Source organism: Podarcis vaucheri, assembly GCF_965113315.1.
Source record: "Podarcis vaucheri genome assembly, chromosome: 5".
Lineage (NCBI taxonomy): Eukaryota > Metazoa > Chordata > Lepidosauria > Squamata > Lacertidae > Podarcis > Podarcis vaucheri.
Genome location: NC_138763.1, coordinates 29960263 through 29972720, shown reverse-complemented (window position 1 = coordinate 29972720; position 12458 = coordinate 29960263). Strand labels below are relative to the sequence as shown.

The following is a 12458-nucleotide window of genomic DNA, read 5'->3' as shown; positions in this document are numbered from 1 at the left end:
ATGGAGAGATTCCCCTTTGGCCTCACTGATGTAGCACCAACTTGGCAGCAGGAGTTGCTGGAAGGAGGCATACAAGGCACATCCAATCACCTTAGGGACTCCACTCTGGATTTGTGTAGGGTTTACTCCTTAGCCTTATCTTCTCCTGAAAATATCCCACAAGACAGCAGAGTTTTATGGCCAGAGTTTTCCTTCTCCTAAATGGCCTACCGTCCCAGGTTGATGAGCCCCATCTGCCCCTTTAATTGCATATTGCAATATGTTTTTAAGCTGCATCACAACATGTGGATCATGTCATTTTGGTTTAGAATTCACAGATATCAAATTACTCAGTTCAGGCACGTTCATTAAGCATGCTAAGCAAAGGAGAGTGAGTATGAACTACATCGTCCAGCTTCTAGTAATGTGTTGTTGTTGTTGTTTAGTCATTTAGTCGTGTCCGACTCTTCGTGACCCCATAGACCAGAGCACGCCAGGCACTCCTGTCTTCCACTGCCTCCCACAGTTTGGTCAAATTCATGCTGGTAGCTTCATGAACACTATCCAACCATCTCGTCCTCTGTCGTCCCCTTCTCCTTGTGCCCTCCATCTTTCCCAACATCAGGGTCTTTTCCAGGGAGTCTTCTCTTCTCATGAGGTGGCCAAAGTATTGGAGCCTCAGCTTCATGATCTGTCCTTCTAGTAATGTACTCAAGTTTAAAGTTTAAAATACAGCAGAAACGTTGTCCAAATATAAACACATTAAACCTCACAATAATTTCATAATTAAAGTTTAAAAACTGAGCCCAGAATAGCTGCAGAAATATTTCACTTAATGTAGACCAGTAACAGGGGAACCTATGATACTCCAGATGTTGTTGAGAGTACCACTTCCAGAATCCAAGACCATTGGCTAGGCTGGCTGTGTTCAACATCTGGAAGGCCACAGATTCTTCATCCTTGACGTGGCCCATCTTGATTTTTGATGTTTGCTGAGGAGGCTTTGTTCTAGCTACTTTCAAGAAAGGGCAGAGCTTCTCAGTGGAATCAGCTCCGGCTTCCTAAAGAGGTCTTGCAGGTTTCCTTTACACAGTTTCAGAAATGCATTTTAACTGAACATTCCTCATGGCTGCTATGGATGTTTTCTGTTTCTTTCTCTCCACTATTTGACTTGTTCATTCTTTCCATTTGTATTGTTTTAATATGCATGTTTCATTTTTAGTACTTTTTTAATAGAAAGGCAACTTGTAGGTTGCATCAATTAACAGAACGGTTTGTCAGTATGTTTTAAAAAGCATTAAGGACCACCTGTGAATGGCAGGCTGAAATGAGATTATCTTCAACAGCAGAGACAAGGCGACACAATCATGACTCACGCATTCCACAGAAAGAGAAGATCCAATCCCAGTAAATAATAATTTATTTTCCAGCAAACTAATGGTTTCAATCACAGGTAGGCAGAAATATGACATTTAATAGAAGCAATACTATGGGAGTAATTATTTGTACTAAATTAACAATGTATGCGGCATGTTCATCAGCAGCAGATGCAGAAATTAACAGCACAGGTGAAAAGCTATTTTAGAAGGACACAATTGATTTAATTTCAGTTTCCTAACTTTGATCTTTCCAAACCTTCTCACGTCACAGCTGGTGTACAGACAGGAATAGCCAAACTATATAAAGGCGGTTTCAGTTATTGAGGAGGGTGGTTTATTGGGGTGTTGTTGTTGTTGTTTCCATTACATATTTTATGTTTTTATCTTGTAATTTTATGTTGTGACCTGCCCTGAGATTTACAGAGAAAGGGCGATATACAGATTTAATAAATAAAAGAATGGCACATTTCAGAAGGGTGCTTTGCATCTGTACCCTCCATTGATCCCTCTGAGTAAATGTACCTTCCTGGAGCAAGAACTTGGCAATCTTATTAATAGAGGTAGTACACTTACTTCTTCCCATAATGGGCACCTCTTTGCTTAGTTTCAGAGTGGCAATTAAGTTAAAAAAACAACTCAGGCATTTTTATTCAAGTTAACTAATGGGTAGAATGGTTGTTTCCTCCTTCTGTCTCTACTGTCTCCTTACAAGGTATCTTGTTCCTTAATTGAATATTGTGTATGTGTTTCTCTCTCTCTCTCTCTCTCTCTCTGTGTGTGTGTGTGTGTGTGTGTAATGCACACATACATCTATAATACCCCCACACACACTTTGTGATGGGTTCAGGACTTGGCTTTGCAACCTGTTTATAATTCTAGGCTTCAGCCCTGGCAATGTAATAAAAACACCAACTAATAAATCCCTCAGTCAGTTACAAAGGTCCTAGGTCCTTACTTTTTTACTCTTGAATAAGTACAGTAAGCTCCCAGTCATTTTGGAAGAGGAGAAAAGATTTCAAGGGCAAACAGCTTGAGCCTGGCTATCTCTCTTGATTTAAGTGATTAATAAACACCATGTGAATTGCATATGGCAGCAGTACAGTGGTGCCCCGCAAGACGAATGCCTCGCAAGACGGAAAACCCGCTAGAAGAAAGAGTTTTCCGTTTTGGAGGTGCTTCGCAAAACGAATTTCCTATGGGCTTGCTTCGCAAGACGAAAATGTCTTGCGAGTTCCTGCGGGGTTTTTTTCCTTCCCCCCCTTTTTCCCAAGCCACTAAGCCGCTTATCAGCTGATCCACTAAGCCACTTAACAGCTGATCCGCTAAGCCGCTTATCAGCTGATCCGCTAAGCCGCTAAACCGCTTATCAGCTGATCCGCTAAGCCCGCCAATAGCGCTAATCCGCTAAGCGGCTTGCTTCGCAAGACGAAAAAACCGCAAGACGAAGAGACTCGCGGAACGGATTCTTTTCGTCTTGCGAGGCACCACTGTATTAATGAATGGGGAAACGACTGAATAGAGAAGATGCAGGGCTGCTGATGATCTTCACCTAAGCTTTGTCTGTATCTTGAATGCTGAATTGCCTGCTGAACAGCTAGGTCTTAAATCATTTGGGGGAAATGTCATAATTCTATCAGCAGTCAGAACGAGCAGCTGTAATATCTGGTTTTTAAGTGACAGCCCTTTGTAAATATAGCAAGTGACAGCCCTGCAACAACCACCTTTATAAATATAGCAAGTTGCTCACATATTTTGTTAAACTTAGGCAGTTCAGTTTGTAAATTTGGGGCAGAATTATCTAGAAATATAGCAAACTGATTTATTTCAACCCAGACCACTGGCCTCTCCAGCAGTTTTGTCTACTGACTGGCAGTGGCTCTCTTCAGTTTTGGACAGGGGCCTCTCCCAGCCCTTGCTGGTGTTGCCAGAGGGTGAACCTGAAAATTACTGTATGCAATACGTGTGTTCTACCAGTGAGATTCATATGAGGGCCTAGGTCAGTTTAGGACATAACTATGGCTACAGAGAATTCTAAAACAAGGCAACCATTGTCACTGTGCAGCTCTCGCCCACAAAGTACTTGTGATATGGAGACTCTGAACCAGAAGCGACACATCTACAGATCAGCTGTGTGGTGCTGCAAACACAGCCTGTTCCCAGTCAGGCACCTTTTCCCATGGTGAAAGGGGGCTGGGAAGCCGGAAGGAAAATAAGAATGCCAGCTCCAGTGCTTGCATATTTCCCTCCATTCTGGTGGCACAGCAGAATAGGGAGGCTGCAGATTCAAGGGTTCTCCCAATGTGCCCTCAGAATGCCCCGTTTTTGTTATTACTACACATTGGAGTATTGAGAACAGATTGGAACTGGCAGAGATTTCTGCACCTGCTTGCGAGGGAACAGTTGCTGGTACAGATTGCCCCCAAAATGCTGCACCCAGAGCATTGTGGGTGGCACAAAACATTTGAGACGGCATGTTTTCAAAAGGAAGGAAAGAACCACTGTTCTGTTCACAGGGATCTCCTAACAAACATGGCAGTGGAATTTGCCATACCCACTTGAAAAATAAAGCAACTGAACACAAATGCCCTGGCTGAGATCATGCAAGATAGAAACCATTTATTGTTTTTAAAAATTGCACTGAAGGAGATGTAGGCTTACAGTAGTAACGGGAAACTGGTGGCCCTCCAGATTTTACTGAACTACAACTCCCATCCATCACCCCTGGCTACTGACCATGCTTCCTGGGGCCTGATGGGAGTTCAGCAACATCTGGAGGGTCCTGGAGGGTCAAAGGCTTCCCATACCTTAATCTGGGGAACAACAGTACAAAAGAGCTGAAGGGGAATGGCAAGTATTTCTACACAAGCAGCATCAACTTTTGCAGTGATAATGGAACTTTATGAAAATTCAGTGCTGCACTAGATCACCTGTGTCTTTGCAATGAGGGGTGTGGGTGGGTGTCCTTTGATAACCCGAAGGCTATGCTTCACATATTTTGGAGGAACATATATGAAAAGAACAAGGAAGAAGAAAGGCAGAGAGTGGGATTTCAGGGCTTGTTTGTTCTGCTACAGAATTCACAGGCTATCTGGCTGCTGTGATATCAAGCATCCTGTTCATGCTGTGAAAAGAAAAACACACAAAGCAGAAGCCACACGTTGCTTTCAGGCTCAGCAAACCAAGGGGATGAAATGGCATCGCTGTGAATGGCTTTGGGGTTCATCAAAGGGAAGTCTCAGAACATCTCTGTCCAAGGTCAGAAAGGAACAAGATGCTTTCCCACAGAATAATCACTGCTCTGTTTTTGAAGCAGAGTGGCTGCTCGGCTCAACTTCTCAAACATGGAAATGCAACAGCAGGATTAACATCAAGATTCTTGGTATTCATAGCAGAATTAAAAGCTTGGAAGCTGGGGCTACCTGGAGTTACCCAGTCCCACCGCCACTCTTTCTGTCTCATTCACACACCGCTAGCATAATTTATAAGAGTAAAACAAAAAAACAGTTGGTCTCCATGGTAAAGGAAGGTTTATGAAGATATTATGCAGAGCTTCTTCATATCTACAAGGACTCTAACCTAGTTAGATTCTAAGCTAGTTCTCATAGCTGCCTCAAGCAGGAGAGAGGGAAGAGGGAGAAGGCAATGAAGGTCTAGGGATGGAACTTTGGGCTTTGGCAGGAAAACACAAAGTGTGTTTCCCCCTATTAGTCTCAACCCTGCCCTCTGCTGACTAGAGGCATGCAAAGTTGCTTAAACCCAACAGATTTCCCAAATCTCTTTCCAGAAGGACGCTCATGCAGACTTTGTTGTGCCACACTTTCCAGGCACAGGTCCATCCACGATTTAAAGCTCCATGTCTGAGTCCGTTCTCCAGGAAAACCTGAATTTTACTGCCGAATCAGAGAAAATGGCTATCCGCAGACAACCCAATAGTTCTTGGCTCTGATTCAGAGGTATAACATGGGTTTTCGCAGGGAAAACTCCAGGACAAAAATAATAAAATAATAAAAAATGTTTAGACATGGAGCTTTAAAGAGCAGAGCTGTGCCTAGAAATATGGCACAAAAGGAAGTCTGGATGAGCCCCAAGTCTCTTGCACCAGGGAACAAGCCCAATGCTGCTTGTTTTTCCATATTAATTTCCTGTAAGCTTTGTTTTTCACTTTAGGTGAAATATGGATTGGTTTTGTTTCAAAATCCTTCCTGAAAAGCAATGAACCTCCAGCCCCCTACAACTCCCATCATCCCTATCCATTGGCCATGCTGGCTGGGGCTGGTGGGAGTTGGACTCCCATCACTATCCCTGGTGTACATGATGCACTGAACTGTGGTGATAGTATTTTTTAAAATAAAAAAAATCCTTCCAGTAGCACCTTAAAGACCAACTAAGTTAGTTCTTGGTATGAGCTTTCGTGTGCATGCACACTTCTTCAGATTTTTTTATTTTGACCATGGCAGACCAACACGGCTACCTATCAGTATTTTTTAAGTGTCACATATAGCTAGGCCCTGGAAGACAGTGTCAATGACTAGGTGAAAGCCATCACATGAACTTGATTCTGAACTCAGGTCCTCCTAATCCAACACTTTCACATTCTTTCAACCTCAGCAGACTGAAAGTGCACCGCAGAAAGTGCTGTTGCCTAGCATTCCCACGGTTCACCCTGAGAAGGTTTCATCTAATCAAGTGGCCATTGTTGATGCTGCTTGTTTTCCCCTTCAGAGAGCAGGAAAGTATGAATCTGAAGCAATAAAGGCAGCAGGAGGGTGGGAACAAGCCTTCAGCTACCCCCAAGGTCTTCCATGACAAACCTGAGCCCAACTACTTTTAATATATGAAGACGGCGAATGGTACATATATTGGTGCCCTTACAAAAAACTATGCCCACAGTTCAGCGCATGCTGTACAAGGAGGAAAGCTAGACACTATGGCAGAAAATGATAGTTGTCCATCTGTAATGAATGCCTTTGAGAAGATAGGATTTGTGTCATGTGGCTGCTGTCATACAATAAGCCACACCAACCGCATCAACACCATACAAAAGCGTTCTTAGTGTCACATGTGAAAGCACTCCAAGGGTGTAAATAAAGCACTGCAGATTCTAGAAATGCCACAGCAGGTTTATATTATGGTCATGGCTCAGATTCAAGGGCACTCCTTCGAAAGTGGTTAAAAGAGCTCCATCCTTTAACATCAGCTGAAGGCAAAACAAGATCAGCTGCACCTTGAATTGATCACATTTATTCAATATTCTTCAAAATAAGCAAGAATTTTGTAGCACATCAGCAATCAAATAGAGCCACAAAAACACGCACATGTATAAATAAGATACACTATGTGAAATGCACAATATTGAAACAAAAATAATACTGTACAGTAACAACATTTGAGAGACAAACAGTTCAAATTAGGGCTTGCTTACTCACACTATAAAAAACTTGACTTTTTAAAGAAAAATATAGATCCAATATAAAGGCCTGATCCTGAACACTGTGAAATCAATGGAAATTATATCATCTGCTCACTTCAAAGGCAGCAGGATCAATCCTTTGTTTGCCTTAATAGGCACTTCAATTGATCGTTTTTACAAAGCTTACCTTGAATACTATTACAAAAAATGACAAACATCAACTCAAGAGAATGTTTCAGCAAAAGTTTCAGGAACATAATGCAGAAATAGGTTAGTTATCCATGCACAAAACAGGGAGAAAGCTAATTCATTCAGTTTAAGAATAATATTTTTTACTAGATTCCTTTTCACAAACACAAACATTTTAGACTTCATTTTTTTCCAGTAATGGATATATCAAGTTTTACATTTTTCCTAAGTCTACTGAGAATGCTGGCACTGTTATGTCATTGCTTAACATATTGCATTCTGTCTGTAATAACCACAGAGGTTCATCATCTGAGTTTGGTAAAAGCACACACTATTGTTAAGATTAGAGTTTTCTAAAGCTGAAAGTACATTAAAAGGAAAACCATGAACTTCACAAATTCAGTTTTAAAATATTTTTCCCCAACTAAAAGCTGCAGAAAACTTGTTCTTAAATAATCTACAGAAAATTCTGGAGCCGCTAAACATTTTAAATTTCTTACACTTTCTTTGTCTTAAAAATATTTGAATTAATTCGGTAGCCCATCCTTTTGAAAAATAATCCAAAAAAGAAGAAAAGACCTGAAGTAGATTACAAATCTTTTGTTTTAATCAGTGTGACCAAGGGTTTGTCGTCAGGACTGTAGTCTTCATAAGCAATTGGAGTTGCATCATACATCGCAGGTCGAGATTTCTTTCCAAACCTAACCCCACCGCAAAAAAAGGAAAAGAAGGATTTAGTGGAATTGCAGATTGGTTGAACATTTACACTTGTAGCAGTAACCCACTGTCCCAAGAGAATATCAAAGAAACGTCAAGCTTCATTTGAAATATGTAGTCAAGTGCCAAGCATTCATGAAATAAGGACCTAAATCTAGTGAACTGGTAGAATGCAAACTTAGGCAATCAGCAGAACCACCAGATGGTGACGTTTTTCCTAGATGGTAACACTTCTGGTCACAGGTAGGACTGGGAATTACTGAACGTCTGAATACCCTTCTTTTAGTCCCTATGCATACAAAAAAAAAGTACCACATTTTTTGCTCAATAAGACTCACTTTTTCCCTCCTAAAAAGTAAGGGGAAATGTGTGTGCATCTTATGGAGCGAATGCAGGCTGCGCAGCTATCCCAGAAGCCAGAACAGCAAGAGGGATTGCTGCTTTCAGTGCGCAGTGATCCCTCTTGCTGTTCTGGCTTCTGAGATTTAAAATATTTTTTTTCTTGTTTTCCTCCTCCAAAAACTAGGTGCGTCTTGTGTGTCTTATAGAGCGAAAAATACGGTACATTCAGGGACACGGACTTATAAAAAATATTGGGGGGGGGGCCCGGGAAAGCTCATGAATAATAAATAAGCTCATGAATATGCAAATAAAGTGGCCTCCTCGTGAGCGAATAGGGGAGAGCGTGCTGCGCCTATTAATCAGCTCCGAAGGAAATTGGGTGGAGCTTTTGCTCGGGAGGGAGGGCAGGAGGCATGCAGCCCGACCCTGTGCATTTTGGGCTGGGGGAGGGGCAGCGATGGCGCTCTGCTGGAGGGGCGCCCGAGATTATTGGGGGGGCAGATCCCCCCAAACGAATTTTTGAGGGGGCTCGGGCCCCATGGAGTCGGCGCCTATGGGTACATTAAAGATGAGGTTTCAGCTTCGCCTGCTCCTTGGTAAGGCATTTTCCTATGGATAGGGGGGCAATCCTTCTTTGTGGGAGACCATTCTAATGCACAACTCTCCACCTGCAGTCTGATATGGTACAACCCAGGACAGGTTTTGCTATTAGGCTACTGTTGACTATATAAACTAAGGTTACCAGACGTCCCCGTTTCCCAGGGACAGTCCCCGGATTTACAAATCAGTCGCCATACAAAATCCTTTGAAGTTGAAAAGTGTCTCCGGATTATTTGAAAAAAAATCTGGTAACCTTCCTATAAACTGGCAACATACAGCTAAGCTCCTATGTTCCTACATTGCAGGAAGGAAGGAAGGAAACTGGCACAGCGGAAGCAGTGCTGCATGCAACAAACACAGGTCAGATTGGAAATCAATGGCTTATTACATCTCTAGGTTACAACCAGGCCTTTATTTCCCCCTTTACTCCAAAACCAACCTGGCATGCCTGATGGAGGCAATGGCGCTGCTGAATTCACTGTCAATGCTCCTGCAATTGTAGAATTCCTCATACGCTGGCCTGGATGAGCCTTGATATTCAATCCGGCTGATGCGACAAATCCCCACAATTAGGATGATCAGCATCAGGACAAACGCAACGCATAGGGCTCCGATTATGATGTAGAGAGAGTGCCGCGGCATGTTTGTCAGGCTCTCTGCCATGTGCCCAGACTTCCACTGCAAATCTAAGAGCAAGGAATAGAATGGACATTGTTGATGAATTGTACAGTAAGCGGGTAATGGCACATTCACTCCCACCATATATATTTGTACTTTTAATGGAGTTGCATGAAGATGGAAGTTAGGTGTGAAACTATTGCAAAACAGATCCTTTCCACCATTAACCCCACACTTGATTCCCACTGCCAATGGTTATTCCTGACAGAGCAGACACAGAAAGGTGCAGAGATACAGAAGCAAAGTGCCTGCCTCTTTTAACTCGCTGGTAGCAGAGGCAGAACTGGAAGTTGAAGGAAAGTTAGCTCCCCTTCTAGCTGGCCACAAAAGATTTCATTTTCAAAAGTTCCTTCTGCCTCTGCCTCCAAGTGTTTCCTGTATTCTCTACTGATCAAGAAAGATGGCACTTCCTTCATTTTTACATTTCACATGCTCAAACGTTTGTATTTGCTGCCAATCCTGAGAGGTTTCTAGCTGATTTTCCTTCCACAGGTGGAAATTTCAGTCACCCCTCCAAGTTAAACCTTTTGTCTTCTATTCCAAAAGCTAATGAAGGTGTTTTGGGTGTTAAAACATGCTGACAACAGTTCTAGGTTTCCAAACAGATGTTAATTATATAGCAATCACCCCCCCCCATATAACTTTTTTTCTGACTCCCTTACGCATCCATTGAAAGTTAATATTCGCCTTTACTGTACAATGCTCTTCCATTGGCCTGCTATAGCTTTGTTTTATATCAAACCATGCGCTAAATTATTCCCAATGTTTCAATGTAACGACGTATATCTGGAATACCCAGGCCTCACCTGGGATACTCATGGATTCTTTCCTTGCCAAAGAAAAGTATCTATTTTCTTTTGCAATTATGCCACCACCACTTTGGCACTAACAAATTCTGAAATACAAATAAAACCCTGAAGAGCACGTTAATTTTTATAATACTTATTCTCCCAAGCAGTGAACTGGAAGCACTCTCCCATTTCTTGGTTTTGCATTTGTTTCTGTAAAGTAATATGATCAATCTTACACGAGTCTTGCAAGCCCAAATGTTTAACACTAGAATGGCATCTTATATTTTTAAACCAGTTCCCACCCTAAATTTTATCGACATTTGTTTAGTTTATGTGATTTGTTATTAGCTCATACTGTCCATTAAGGTTACAAGATTTTTTTCAATGAATCTGGGAACACTTTTCAACTTCAATGGATTTTGTATGGGGACTGATTTGTAAATCCGGGGACTGTCCCCAGGAAACGGGGATGTCTGGTAACCTTACATTACATTAATCCATAAAGAGGTCCCATGATATCCTTTGGTACCAGTCAATGGTTTCCTCTGTTTTTGGGTCCCTCAGGACGGTGAACACATTTCCTTAATCCAGGGATGAGGAACCTGTGCTAGACTACAACTCCCAACATCTCTGGCTGGGGCTGATGGAAGCTGGAGTTCACCAACATCTGGAGGGCCACAAGTTCCCCATTCCTGGCACAGATGTGGGTTTCTTCAAACAAGCATAAACTGAATTATATGTTGCTCAAATCTCACTTGTTCTTTCTGTGTGTCAGAACTAAGGTGACAGCTTGGTGCTAGGAGTGCTATATTCCACCATTGTTCATAACCTGCGCCTGCAGCCAAGCTCCTTTGCAATTCTGGAATCAAAGTATCATTCTGAGATATTTGTTATCATACCACATAATCGACAGCAAGTAATAAAAGCATATGGTTCCAACAATCTAGGCCTTTCATAGAAAGCCATTAAATTACATATTATTATAATATGTAGGCACTGCATGGAATGCATTTCTAAAGGATTACTGCATGTCTCAGGATATTAAATCCATCTGCCAGACAGCCTATTGTCTACCACCTAAAGAGGCTGTCACTCACACATGGATTGTTCCCCCAATTAAGTATGCATGCCTATTTTAGTCATTACTATTTTCTCCTTTCAGCAGACCTTATGCCTTTATTTTATTTTTATTTTTTAGCATCCTGTTTTTCAACTAAAATAAAAAATATCCTCTTGATTACTTCCAGTACATATTAAAATAATGGCTTGTATTCTAAGATAGTTAATGCTGTAATCCTATATGCTCTTACGTGGGAGTAAATCCCACTGAATTTAATAGGACCCACTTTGAACAGACATGCACAGGATTATGGTGTTGAGGAAATTGATAGAATGGAAGTTTCCCATTCCTTCGTTCTTCTTTCAGTCACCTGTGAACCCTGGAGATCTTTTGGAGGGTTATAGGGCTTTCCAGAGTAATGTGGGATAGGTGTACGGGCTGCTTCAGGGAGGAGCAGATGTGGAGAATACTTTTGTTCTGTTAACTGCTTTAACTTACCTTAGGACCCAAGCCAGTATAATTCAAAAATTGCAAAAACCTGCAAAGGCCATTTGACCAGAGACTATATTGGAAAAGAAAAAAATTACCATGTCCTGTGGTGAACAGTGACCATCTTAGACTTGGTTAATTAATAAAACCAAATGGTAATAAATACTTACGTATTTCGCAATTTGCCCCAACCCATCCACGTGGACAATGGCAAGTATACCCATTGGGTTGGTCTATGCACATTCCACCATGATGACAGGGGTTACTCTCACAGTCATTTATATTAATGTCACACTCTTCACCTTAAAACAAGGAAGGAAATATAGTTATGTGTTGCAGATATGAAAGCAAAATGGAATGCCTTCATCCCTTTCGACTGCAGACACTCAATAATCAACATGTTAGTGTAACTTACTCTCAAAAGATTAATTTAAGCAGTCATATTATCTATGATACAACAGATAATGGGCTCTTTGTAAGGAGAAAATTACATTTTTCTGCAAGGAGTTCTTAACTGCAACCACACTCACTGCATACTACTTATTATTAAAACAATGGAATGAGGTCTCTTCAGGGTTGCACAAGTATGAAAAGTATTTAAAAAGCAATCAAAACACAGACTGATGCAGGGCAGCAATCAAACTTCAGCAATAAGTGGCTGGATTATACAATGGAATTAGATCATTGCAATCACATGAATCAAATAAATGTCTTGCTTTGCTACTGGAACTCTGAACATGGAGTTGAAGATGCTCATGTTTTCTTAAGATTAGAAACACCTGGGACTTCAAAAATGCTCTTACACGTCTATAGAATAAAATCCT

General features: G+C 41.5%; 1 protein-coding gene across 1 annotated transcript in view; it reads right to left on the bottom strand.

Moving 5' to 3' along the window:
• Positions 1-6466: 6466 nt before the first annotated feature.
• The window catches only part of DNER (delta/notch like EGF repeat containing), a 112676-nt gene continuing 106684 nt past the window's right edge, over positions 6467-12458 (bottom strand). The window contains exons 11-13 of the mRNA XM_082224145.1: positions 11805-11936; positions 9056-9302; positions 6467-7658 (exon numbers count right to left, since the gene is read on the bottom strand). Coding sequence (XP_082080271.1) covers positions 7547-7658; positions 9056-9302; positions 11805-11936 — 491 coding nt within the window. The 3' untranslated portion in view covers positions 6467-7546. The remainder of the gene's footprint in view (positions 7659-9055; positions 9303-11804; positions 11937-12458) is intronic.